This window comes from Tachyglossus aculeatus, chromosome 1 (genome assembly GCF_015852505.1).
Source record: "Tachyglossus aculeatus isolate mTacAcu1 chromosome 1, mTacAcu1.pri, whole genome shotgun sequence".
Classification (NCBI taxonomy): Eukaryota; Metazoa; Chordata; class Mammalia; order Monotremata; family Tachyglossidae; genus Tachyglossus; species Tachyglossus aculeatus.
Genome location: NC_052066.1, coordinates 119,376,979 through 119,389,566, shown reverse-complemented (window position 1 = coordinate 119,389,566; position 12,588 = coordinate 119,376,979). Strand labels below are relative to the sequence as shown.

The window sequence follows — 12,588 nt, the reverse complement described above, 5'->3', positions numbered from 1 at the left end:
CTTGCCATCGACTTCTCGCCCGTATCCTGCCTCTTTCTTCTCATAAATTACAGTTACTTTCCCCCACTTCAAAGCCTTATTGAAGGCACATCTCCACCAAGAGGCCTTCCTCGTCTTAAGCTCTCTTCCTTTTCTTCATCTCCCTTCTGCGTCACCCTGACTTGCTCCCTTTATTCATCCCTCCTCTCAGCCCCATAGCTATTATGTACATATCTGTTATTTATTTATATTAATGTCTTTATTCCCCTTTAGACTGTAAGCTCATTGTGGGCAGGAAATGTGTCTGTTATATTGTACTCTCCCAAGTGTTTAGTACAGTGCTTTGCACAAAGTGCTCAATAAATATGATTGACTGGCTGGCTGACAATGTGATTATGCTAACTACATTGTGCCCAACATTTTCTCCAGATAAAGTTCAATCAATCAGTAATCTTTACTCAGTGCTTATTCTGTGCAGGGCACTTTACTAAGCATCTGGGAAAATACAGTAGACAAATCCAGCCCTCAAGGTACTTGCAAATCTGACAGACTAATCTAAAATTACAGGTGTTGGGGGAATGACAGTTTAGCAGTGGGGACTGAACTGCTCTTGGAGGATGGGGAAGAAAGTTGTCAGTTTGTTTCACTTGATGCAATATCCATGCCTGCCTGGGGGTAACCTAACATTAACCCTGCACTGCATTAATAATTTATAGTTCTTTTCAAATATTTTGGCCTAAAACAATCTTTTCCTCCCCCCCAAATAATTATTCAATCATTTTGAGTTGTAGGGATCTTAGGTTTTAGGAGTATTTGTCCACCTTGAGAAACTTCCATCTAGATAGCAGGAATTGAGAGCTTAGGGGCCTGGTTAAATAAACAGAGATCATATTTATTGAGCACTTACTGAAGGCAGAACATTATACTAAGCGCTTGGGAGAGTACAATATAATAATGAAATCAAACTTCATTTTACTCATAACCACAGTCATAATTTGATCTAAGCTGTGATCAATTAGTACCTTGTCACTGTTTTAAAATAGATGTAGACTTATCCAAGTTCTATCTACACAGTTTTCCAAATTCAGTGGTAGAAGAGCTTTGTGTACTGAAAATTTAGTTCTCTAAAGCGACTATGAAACCACAGTGTTCTAGCCGTCTTTTAAATCAGGCCATTCCGCCTCTATCTAGTCATGATTTTTTTCCTATAGTTGGAAGTGTTCAACTATATGTTGAACATGAACTATATACTTGAACTATATGTTCAAGTAATCTTCACTTCTTGACTCCAACTCCTGTTGCAGAGTTGTTTCTCAGTTCAAGTGGCCACCTTCTGTTCAATCTCTTAATTCATAGGGAAAAGGGATTTAGAGTAAACAAATTTGAACAGCCCAGATTGAATCCCTGAAAAGCTAGGAAGGGGGCATGTCTTCCTGTCTCCCTATAAGCTGTGGTGTGGTAAATTTTCACATTTAGACATGCCATTTATGGAGTTGAGTGTGGAAGGAAAACTAAATAGTCCCTTGCTTTCTGGTAGGGCAGGAATTTTACATAAGAATATCTTAGGCTTTGGTTTTTTGTTCAGTAAATATCTGGTGATATCTGGAGGTAAGGGTCCCATGTGGCAAAAGCAAAATTGAGGTGTGGTTAATGGAGAGGCAGAGAAGGTTTGGGGCTTACTGACTACTAGCCTCTCTTTCCCCATAACAAAGTGGTGTCCTATTGAACCAGTTAGGGGACTAGAAGTTTTGATCTGGAACAAATGAACGGCCCACAGTCTCTGAGGTGAAAGCTCAGTAGACAGGCTGGTCAGGGTGTTTAAGGTCACCAAATTGTGTACTTTAGAGGGGCTGGTAGCCACTATTCCAGGAGAAAAGAATGCCAATGGCCATGGACCTGTTTTTTCTGAGAACCTAGACAAGTGAGAGGGAGTCATGTGTGGAGGGTGAGGGCAGAGCTGAGCTTCAGAACAGTATGGTGTGGGCCTAACCTCACTGGTGGAGTCCCTAAGTGAGGGGACCATGCATATGTGATGTATTTGCAGGCCGGTAGCGGTACCCTGCCAATCACACTGCCCTCCTACTGCAATAAAGTCAAAAACAAGGTCGGAGGAGGGTCCAGTACTTCTGAGGATAGGAAGGAGAAGAGGACCCCTTGAACCCCAAATCCCTCCTACCCGAACAGAGGCTTGGGGGCTGGCTTGAGGCCATTAGGGCTCTAGTTGGAAGCATTGGATACTAAAAAATTCTACACAAGTTTTTTCCCATGATTTTTTAAAAATTTCATCCACAGTGCTCAGTGCAGAGTACTGCACCGTTTGGGAGAATTCAGTGCAACAGCATTGACTGACATGTTTTCTGCCCACAGGGAGCGTATCAAGTATTAATTCACATTTCCTTTTACATTTGCAGCAAGAATAGTAACAACTTTAATGACCACAAAAGATTTGATGGGTAAGTGAAATGTAAACCTTGGTTTTGTTCTCTGGTAGCCTGCCATTTTCTAAAGTTTATAATCCCCTGAAATGGGTTATTGTCCTGATTTCTCAGTGTTTATTAACACATGACTGATCATGCAGAGTTAGACTCCGTGTCCCATTTCAGGGTTGGAATGATGTGTCCCACCCAGACTCAGTGGGGACAATCCTGTAGCCAGAGTTCACTACCCAAAATGTGAATTAGCATTCCAGTTGGAACCATGGTCGGTTTAAACTCTAGACGACAATTCACGACTTGAACCATTTATTTTAACTTGCTAACTTAATAGGGCAGAAACAGTGCTTTTCTTCAATAGCACCTTATCTGAAACTGAGCAGCACTCAGTTCATGTCCAAAGGCTCAGTTGTATGTTTTATATGCCCAGTTTTCAATGCTGCTGTTGCTGGCAGAGGGATGCCCATGGGTAGAAGTTTTATAACAAGGAATTTAGTGCTTTGTGGAAATAAGGCAACTATTAAATGAAATGATTTTGTTCGGGAGCTAAGGCAACAGCCATTTTTGAAGATGATTACAGCTTGGCCAGATTTAGCAATTCCTAACTTTTGCATTTGGAAAACATTTTCTAATCACATTAGTCTTATATTAAATATAAGGCTAAAATAATTATACTGAGGTGGATGGGACTTTAAAATTTAATTGGCAATCGTGACTAATAAAAACCAAGTAACTATTTATTATTCAGCTATCTTATATGTAAAGTAACTGAAAAATTGGCTGAGGATGGAGCTCTGTTAAAAACCAGTCTTTAAAAGACAATAACTCTTATGGCTGAAAAATAGGACAAGCAGAGCTTGAAAAGATTCTCCATGACCTCTAATAGTAAAGGACAATTAAATTCAATAATATTCATTCATTCATTCAATCGTATTTATTGAACGTTTACTGTGTGCAGAGCACTGTCCTAAGTGCTTGGGAAGTACAAGTTGGCAACATATAGAGATGGTCCCTACCCAACAACGGGCTCACATATGAAATGTACCTTTAAACCACACCAAGTGCCTTTTCCTGAAACAGTAACTAGAAGCATAGAGTAACTGGGAATGTGCTTGAAGGTAAATGGAGTGTTTTGCCATTTGATTTTTCTGTTTCAGACCTCAGGTGACTGTGCTTTCTAACCGGAAATCACTTGGTCATTAATATTTAACTTGTTTTTCCCATTTTAGTTCTTGTCCGGTTTGTAGTCATGTTGGTTCTAAATATATGGGTGACTGCTACGGTCCTACGCTACAGGAAGACTACAACAAAAGCTGATTAAGACTGGTCAGCCCTCAATGAAATGCAGTCAACCACCCGTCAAAGAAAACTCCAAACCTCTTCATATCTTTCTCAGCTCTACTGAAGAATGTATGCATTAATTCTTGCAAGACTCAGGCGAAGTTGGAACATGTGTGGAATTATCAAGTTGGTCCTGTGGCCTCATTTATATCATTACACATTTATCTACAGTCTAAGTCCTTAGATGACTCATCCTCATAACGTGACTAAAGCATAGGCTGACCCCCACCTCCTTGACTCATTTTATGTAGAGGAACTAGTCAGGCCTGGGGGATTTTGTCAGTCACAAAAGAAAGTAGGGGTAGAGCAGAGATTTAAACCAAAGGTTTGCTTCCTCTTAACCCCGATCCAAACACACTCACCAAGCCTGGCAGGGATCAACGCCCAAGCCAATCCCTCTTATACACCCTTTGACTTTCACCCCCACATACCATTTCAAGGCTGAAATAATGTTTTAGCCATTTGCTACAAGGGATGAGATTGTCTGATATACCTTTAAAGGTGTAATCCTAACCCAGTCAGAGGCGGAACAAAGTGCCCACCATTAAAAGGACCCTGCCTGACTGGAGTTACCTCAAGGAAAAGTAATTGGAACCAGGATTAATTTACCTGCTGAACATGCTTTGCCACTTTAAAGACTTAAATAAAATGAATGTATATTTCAGTCTTATTTTTCAAGTTTAATGGCTTTCCTTCTTAGCTCAGCAACTTACTGTGGAAAAACTTTGTGGTGCAAAAAACTAGTTGTTTTGTTAATTTGTATAACCAAAATAAATATTCAGGTTTTTGAACCCTAATGGCAACGAAGAACTTTTTATATTATATAGCCTTTATGTTCCAAACTGGTAACCCTTTTAAGGTTTTATGTTGTCACTTAACAAAGGAGATTACAGTACATTGGCAAAAATGGTGGTGGGGGATAGAGTTACTCATAAAAATGACAAACCCTTGTTTCTCTCCTTCAAAGGACTGCCATTTGTTGCAGTTCAGACTTCCGGGGTTAGGATATGTGTAGATGAAGTATTTGCTTTACAGTTTCCCTGGCTGGCTCCCGCCTGACCCAGAAGTATGCTGTTGATAAGGCACTAACAGTCCTGAGCATCCCTCCTTGGTCCCCCTGCCTGCCTGAAAATAATAATAATAATGATGGCATTTGTTAAGCGCTTACTATGTGCCAAGCACTGTTCTAAGCACTGGGATAGATACAAGGTTATCAGGTTGTCCCATGTGGGGCTCACAGTCCTAATCCCCATTTTACAGATGAGGTAACTGGCACAGAGAAGTGACTTAATAATAATGATGGCATTTGTTAAGTGCTTACTATGTGCAAAGCACTGTTTAAGCACTGTGGGGGTGGCGAATACAAGGTGATCAGGTTGTCCCATGTGGGGCTCACAGTCTTAATCCCCATTTAACAGATGAAGTGACAGGCTCAGAGAAGTTAAGTGACTTGCCCAAGGACACAGCAGACATGTGGCGGAGCTGGGATTAGAACCCATAACCTCTGACTCCCAAGCCTGTTCTCTTTCCACTGAGCCACGCTGCTTCTTTGCTGCTTCAAAATAGCATGATGGGAGACGTGAGCAGTTGGAAAGGGGAGGCAGAGGAATTGGAGAAGCATGAAATTCATCCTTGTATATGCTGACCATCAGTGCTTTTTTCATGTGTGTGAGGAGGAAGTCCAGGAGTACATACCTCCCTAATGTTGTCTATGGTCAACTTGATTTTCATTAGAGTGCAAATAGTGCTAAATTTTTGTGACTTGCACTCAGGACAACTTGTCAAAAGAAAGCATCCCTCTCATGGACACATTCACTAAACTTGATTTCCCATAGTTGGGGCATGTAAGTTCTGGTCCATGGGGGTGGGGGGCACAGAGTTGGACTTTTGCAATGCCAGTGGTTTCTCATTTACATGTAACTGATCCTGTGTGACCAAATCTTAATATATTAATTCTAATGACAGTTTTCATTTTTACTCTAATGGATCTTTATGTCACAAAACTGACTATTGTTCTGGGGGGTGGTATTGTTTTTGTGCAGAGGTGCCAAACAAAAGTCTTTGAGCAGTTGCACAGAGTCAATCGCACAATTTAAATCCACATTCACATTACTTCATGGTCAATATAACCATTTTAATTGCTTTATTCTCCACCCTCTCAGCAGATCAATCCACTTCACTCAGAGCCAAGGGCAACTCTTTTACAGTGCCCCCATAAAGAAAACTCATGATGTCATGTTGCATAGTGTGATGTAGGGACATCATTTGCAAGAGCTGTTTCTGCCAGTAGGAAAGGGAAGAGGAAAAGAAAGGAAGGGAATCAATCAGTGGTGTTCACTGAGAGGCTACTGTGGGACATGCACTGTTCTCAGTGCTTGGGAGAGTACAAGAGAAGGGAAGTGGTTTCAAATGCTTTGTATCCTTGAATCATATTTGAGCCCAAGGAGGACAAGATATGACTTCAAAGTCACATAGGTGTATAGCTTTAAAAAAAAAACTGATCCATAAACCAGTGCTAATGAAATTTTTCTTTGAAAATTTACCCACTTTTGTTTCAGGAGTGTCTAACCAATGAAAGAAACCCAGATTAGTGCAACTGGATACCATATATCCTACTACTATCACATCCTTTAAGAGAACAAATAGTTTGATCTAGAAAGATTAAAACTTCAGGAGATGACAGGATCTCAAAGTTTGAAAAATCGAACAGCAAAATCATACTTGGTAAAAGTATTGAAAAATAATGGAATTTTACCATACCAGATACAGAGGATCTTCCAGGAGGGAATGAAGAGGAGAACCTCCAGAGGGAAGAAAAAAAAAATAGAATGGTTTTGGAAAATAAATGGAAATCTTATCCTTGAGTGGGTTTGCTATTTGAGGTAACACCAATGGATATTGTAGTATTTCACTGCCAAATTGCTTTCTAGCTCTCAAAAGCAGAGTCTGCAGCCATAATGAAAACTATGTGCCTGGCCCTTACATGTCTGTAATTTTATTTCTTTCTATTGATGTCTTTCTCCCCCACTCTAGACTGCAAGCTCGTTGTGGGCACAGAACATCACTGTGTACTGTTGTATTGTACTTTCCCAAATGCTTAGTATAGTGCTCTGCCCACAGAAAGAGCTCAATAAATACACTTGAATGAATTCAAGACAAACAGGTCCCTTCTTAGCTGCATACTGGATTAACTGAAAAATATTTAGGTAAGCAGTGAGAAAACTGTTGGTTAACACCTCCTGTTATGACTTCCCAGGCAACTGTCCTCTGGGTAAAGTTTTACCAAAAAAGTTGGAAGCATGGTTTTTATAACCACCTTTAAGGGGATAGGTGGGGGGAGGGAAGGGGAGACTCCTGTGGCAAACTTTAAAAAATCTGAATCCTATAGCATTCTAGAACCCTATTTCCACAGGAAAAGTATGAAAGGTGCATACTTATCAATTCATTTTATTTAGTTTTCTTGTCAAAAGCAGGCGTATGGTACAGTCACATTGCTACAGATATGCAACAAAATTTCAAAAAGGTAAATCAGGGAAATATTTTTTTCAAGGCATCTGATCAAATAATAATGTAATGATACTTAAGTCATGCAATTCATAATTCATAACAATTCAAAACAAAATTTATAATTGGGTGGGAGAAATCCAGATGGGACTCCCACAAAGAAAATAAGACTGTTTTACAGTGCTTTGTCTTCAAAGTGTTTTATAAACATTGACTACAACATTTCTTCAGCACAACCTGGGGGAAGTGAGGCCCAGAGACTTTGAGAGACTATCGCAAGGCAGGAGGGAGTCGGCATGCCCAGCTCCCGCTGTATTCCCAACCACTACACAGTGCCTTTTTCTCATGAGAATCGTGCAAAAAGACAAGAATCTTATAATTGCTTTCAAAGCGCATACCAGTAATAAAACAATGCAATATTTTAGATGTTTAACCTCGTTTCCCTCCAAACTACCAAGAGCAACATTGCCTTAAATGAGATTTTGGCTCTCTAAGAATTTGGCCACATTATAGGTTTTAGAAACAAGGGAGACATGGGTGGCTCACCTGAAGATGGATTCACTTCAATTATAGGATCAGACTGGATTGGTTTTTTTGGAGGTGTGTGTGTTTATATATATGCGTGTGTCTGCAAGAGAGAAACATCCTGGTTAATGTTGACTTCTCAAAAGAAGCATAAAAAATGCTGAATGCTTACTCATAAGTAGCACGGTCTGTTTCAATTTAAACCAACTTTCTTATAAAGTTTTTTAAAAAATTCACCTTTGTGGATTTTTAAATAGCAAACTGCCCTCCCAAAACAGTGCTCATGCTTCTATTCCAAAGGAGGCTTTATGATTCCGGGAGAGAGAGGGAGGGAGACAAAAAGGGAGAGCTATCCACCCAGTACCGTGGGGAAGCAAATTTGATCATATAAATGTTTCACAGTCTGAAGCGCATAAAAGTGAGCAATCAAGAGGCCACTCTGCCAGGTCTGCAGGAAAAGGCAACTGGCACATTGTCAGGTTGGTAAGCCAAGTCAACGTCACAACCAGTCAGGGCTAGGGGGAAAGTGGATACGATACAAACGCTGCAAAGGGACAAACAGTAAACCTCTTAACCTACTTCGGAAGGACAAAAAATGGTCCTCCTTATTTGAGACATCGACCACAAAAATGTCAACCCTTCCCTAGCCAAATGTGGACAAGCTCGCTGCAAGGAGTTTTTCTCTCATACTAGCTAATCGCCTAATTTTCCACCATTTTCACAGTAATTTTTTCCTGTATGGGGGGATGCTGTAATTTTAAATTTATCCCACGCTCTCTTGATTATACGCAACATATGCCAAAATGTATACACCCACCTTTGCCTTCTGTATGCAAATATCTCAGTTACCAATGTGTAAACTTCAAACTACTTCACCTTAATAAAGTTTATTAAAAATATATATACTCTCCAATTCAGAATAGAACTTCCCACAGTGTAACAAAATCTTTATATAAAATATTTATGCATTCAGTTATTTAAACGAGTCTAATGAATGGAAATATTTACTCTATATAAATTTTATTTTTTTCCATATTTTACGCTACTTAAAAATGGTGTGCTTCAAAACTAGAGCAGCACTGGGCAAATACCTCAAGTGACGTGACATGCATATTCTAGTTTGAAGGATGCACAGGAAACAGGGATAAGGGCAGATTCAATAAATCACATATTTAGAGAAAATTCAGTTTCAATGCATCCATGGGCCAAAAGCCAATCTTTAAATTCCATGATAGTGTTCTACAATTACAGGACTAACTTTCCAAATTGTCTCTAAACTGTCACTAAAGAGAGGATCAATGAAATGTCTACTTCCTTCACTGAAATGTTAGATCATATATTTTATTCATTACACTACCACACAATATATATGTGAATATATAAAGAGAGAGACCAGTAAGAGGCTACATAAGTTTTTTTTTACTGTCAATATGTTTAACATTTTAGCATACAGTAGCTGTCTAAAACATGCATTTTCTGGGATAAGGATGAAAACAGCATGAATGAGCCCACATAAAATTATGCTTTTGTACAAAATCAGGTCAAACACAAAAATTACATTAAGTGCCCCAGAGGCCCTTTCTTCTCAGGTACATGTTACTGGAACAACTTTCTGGATCTTCAGCATTGTGTTAGAGGACTGGATTTCAAAATGAAAAATTCACCTATAGTATTTTTTTTTTTAAAGTTTGTGATGATCTTTGACATATTATATGTGAAAATGTAAAAACAGTCATGGAGGCTTTATTCCAGAAACAAATACATATCTATGAAAGTACTCAAAAAACAAGGCAAAACAAAGTTTCATAGCACTTAATAAGGGTAATATAAAATCTCTGACTAATACTGAGGTCTGTAAAAAGGCCTGGATGGAGAATTACAAATACACAAAGATATATTAGTTCCAATACTACCCAATATTGTTTCTGTAACCAACACTTTTTTCCAAACCATTTATTTGCTATACATTCAAAATAGGCTGACACTGATATTAATTATTATGTGTAAAAATAGTGCACTCATTATTCTTCCACAAAGCAAATTTTCATCCTAAAAGCTGGTAAACACCTTTTTTCCTTTTCCTTTTTCCCTAGAAAATGGGCAGAAACCTTGGAAAAAAATTAAATTAAGGCAAACAGGTAAAACAGCCTTGCCCACTATGAAGCAATATGAAACTGGTATGATATACTTCCAACTTTTCATTATACTAGCTGCTGAATACTGACACGCAGCTTCTGAAACAAGAATGGGTGACACAAACTTCAACATTATGGCTTTATACAAGTGCATAGTTGCCACTGCAATAAGTAATGGTATCTGACTGATGTGTATAAAAAAATAAAGTGGAAAGTTTAAAAAACCCTCTTGCAGTATTACAGTACAATATATTATATACACAGTATAATGGTCACTTCTTAAAGATGCAGTCTAAACCACTTATGGTACACCTTTCCCACTCCCAAACTCTTCTCTGAGAATGTGCTGGTGACACTTCCGCTGCAGCTGAAAGACAATAATTTCTTCTCTGGCAGCTCTTACTCTTCTCACTCCTTTGTGAAATGTAGTGTGTCTGCTGAGAGCTTTGTGGACCAACAGTTTAAAGGGGGTTCGCACAGTATCCATTTTCTATTAGCAATTACTCTTGGTTTCATCAGTCACCTGAAAGGACCGTTAAACATTCCCTCCCTCCGAGATTAGTAATTTATATTGCAGCAAAAAACATTGTAAACCTCTGATATTTATACTTCAGTCTCTCATGAAAATATAACTTTTTTAAATAAATTTGGGGATATCATAATTTTCAGTCTTGGTTTAAACAGGAAGAAAACGATCACCTTGGATACAGACTGCATTCACAGAAAGCAGTTAGCTGAAATAGAAAAGGAAAGGTTTGTTAGGCTCTGTTCGCAGTGTTGAGGGGTTTTTAAAGACTCAAAACCACTTCTGAATTCTTTCACTTCTTTAAAAAACAAACATTCTGCAACATAGGCCCCAATCCCAGCAGTTACATAAAGCTAAAAGGAAGAGAATGTAAGCATTTTATCATCATTCTCGTGCTTCACAAGTGTCACTTGACCCTCTTGCCCCCAAACTATGCCTTACTTTAAGTTGCTACTCATTAAATCGATAGACAGGTACACTTACTAACATTATACATCGCATCTGTCGAGCCTTTCTCAAACCTGCTTAGAGATATTAAATTCTGACAGAGCTCCCCATCAACCTTTTATTAATTAATACTTGGCTAAATAGGCACATGAGCTGGGATCAACTTATGCTGGTCACCTGTAGCATTAAACCATAACCAATTCCATTTAGATACATTTTCCCTGCAAAATGTGTTAGGTTTAGCCAATGAAAAAATGACATTTAGTGTAGAAACACACTTAAAAGGACTTAACTGTAGGTACCACATAGAGCAGGCAACTTGAAATTGTCACATTCCTCCAACAATTCCTCCAACACATGCAGATGCGTTAGAGTTCAAATTATTATACTCCAATACTATCTTTAAAAACGATCTGGCCCAATACAAACCATACTCTTTTACACATACTATAGCTGTGGTTCAACAAATACATTCCTAAATTGATTTGTCTTGAATTTGATCAGTGTGACAAATTTCAGCCCCACTGTACCTCTCGCTGATTCCGCAAGCCTCTGCCTTTCCCAGTCACGCTGGAAAGATCTTTAAATTTGCCTGGGAAAGAGCAGGCAGCGTCAGTAGCTGCTGCAGTTGTGCAGGTGAGTATGTCTGAGTATGCTGTTCAGCAATCTGTAACTTTGCAAAATCTGGGGACTGTCAGGGGTTCTCTGTATGTCGATCCTTCTTGCCCAATTTCAGTCTATTCTCCTAGACTGCAATTGTCAGTGAAGGGAACCTAACTCCTTCAGAAGGCCACTTTAGGGATTCCCCTATATGAAATCATTAAAGGGGGTTAGGAACATTTGCTTATACTGAAAATGCACTGCCATCAAAACAAAATACAAAAAAAAAAAAAAAAACCCAAGGGAGAAGAACAGTGTCAAAGAGCCTTGTGAAAGCCTCAGCATGGCTGGGAAAAGCGAGCGGTGATTGGTGTTTCCGAGTGGTGAAGGTAAAATTTGTTGAGCTCATACAACAGCATTCAGGACCTTTGCAACATTTCATTTGCATTCTTCTGCAAGTGCAGTTACATACTGAACACACAGCACTCCTCACACCACTGCAAAGAAGCCAAGTCACAAATGTATTCACAGCACCACTAAGAAACGCAAAACTGTTTCAACTCTCAAAGATTACACAAGAGTGGGGCACCGATGTTCTGAGACAAATGCAGTAACAAATAGAGCACACCAACACACCAAACTGTCATTAATCTTCTTTAAAAATAATAAAAGCAAGTCTGGCTCTACCAAATGTAAAGAAACAAATTCTGAAGAAGAGCAATCTGAGCAAAGCTTTTTGGAGAAGCTTAAAAGTTAAAGGCTTAATGAAGAAAACTTTTGAAAATTCATTTGTCAAATCTTAATTTTTTAAAATGAACTTTCCAAGGTGTAGAGAAGATGAAATCCAAGCCACATGCTTTACTTAGAATAAAACAATCCATTTCTCATATGAATTACCCCATTTCTTCAGAAATCAAAAACATCGTCATCATCATCATCATCATCCTCAATATCATCAAATGACCAATCCAAGTCTTTAAATGCCAAATCAAGCAATCTGTAATAGGAGGTTTGAATATTTAAATTCTACTATGCTCTTAAAACATGCTGTCTGTGCCTTATAAACAGTTTCTTCAGAATTTGCCTTTTCCTAAAAAGG

General features: G+C 38.8%; 2 protein-coding genes across 2 annotated transcripts in view; one reads left to right on the top strand and one right to left on the bottom strand.

Annotated features, from left to right (window-relative positions):
* The window catches only part of SLC66A3 (solute carrier family 66 member 3), a 36,391-nt gene extending 31,911 nt beyond the window's left edge, over window positions 1-4,480 (top strand). The window contains exons 6-7 of the mRNA XM_038746875.1: window positions 2,391-2,432; window positions 3,641-4,480. Coding sequence (XP_038602803.1) covers window positions 2,391-2,432; window positions 3,641-3,732 — 134 coding nt within the window. The 3' untranslated portion in view covers window positions 3,733-4,480. The remainder of the gene's footprint in view (window positions 1-2,390; window positions 2,433-3,640) is intronic.
* A 2,703-nt stretch (window positions 4,481-7,183) lies between these two features.
* Window positions 7,184-12,588, bottom strand: part of ROCK2 (Rho associated coiled-coil containing protein kinase 2) — a 158,090-nt gene continuing 152,685 nt past the window's right edge. The window contains exon 33 of the mRNA XM_038751763.1: window positions 7,184-10,650. Within this exon, the coding sequence (XP_038607691.1) occupies window positions 10,647-10,650 (4 nt within the window). The 3' untranslated portion in view covers window positions 7,184-10,646. The remainder of the gene's footprint in view (window positions 10,651-12,588) is intronic.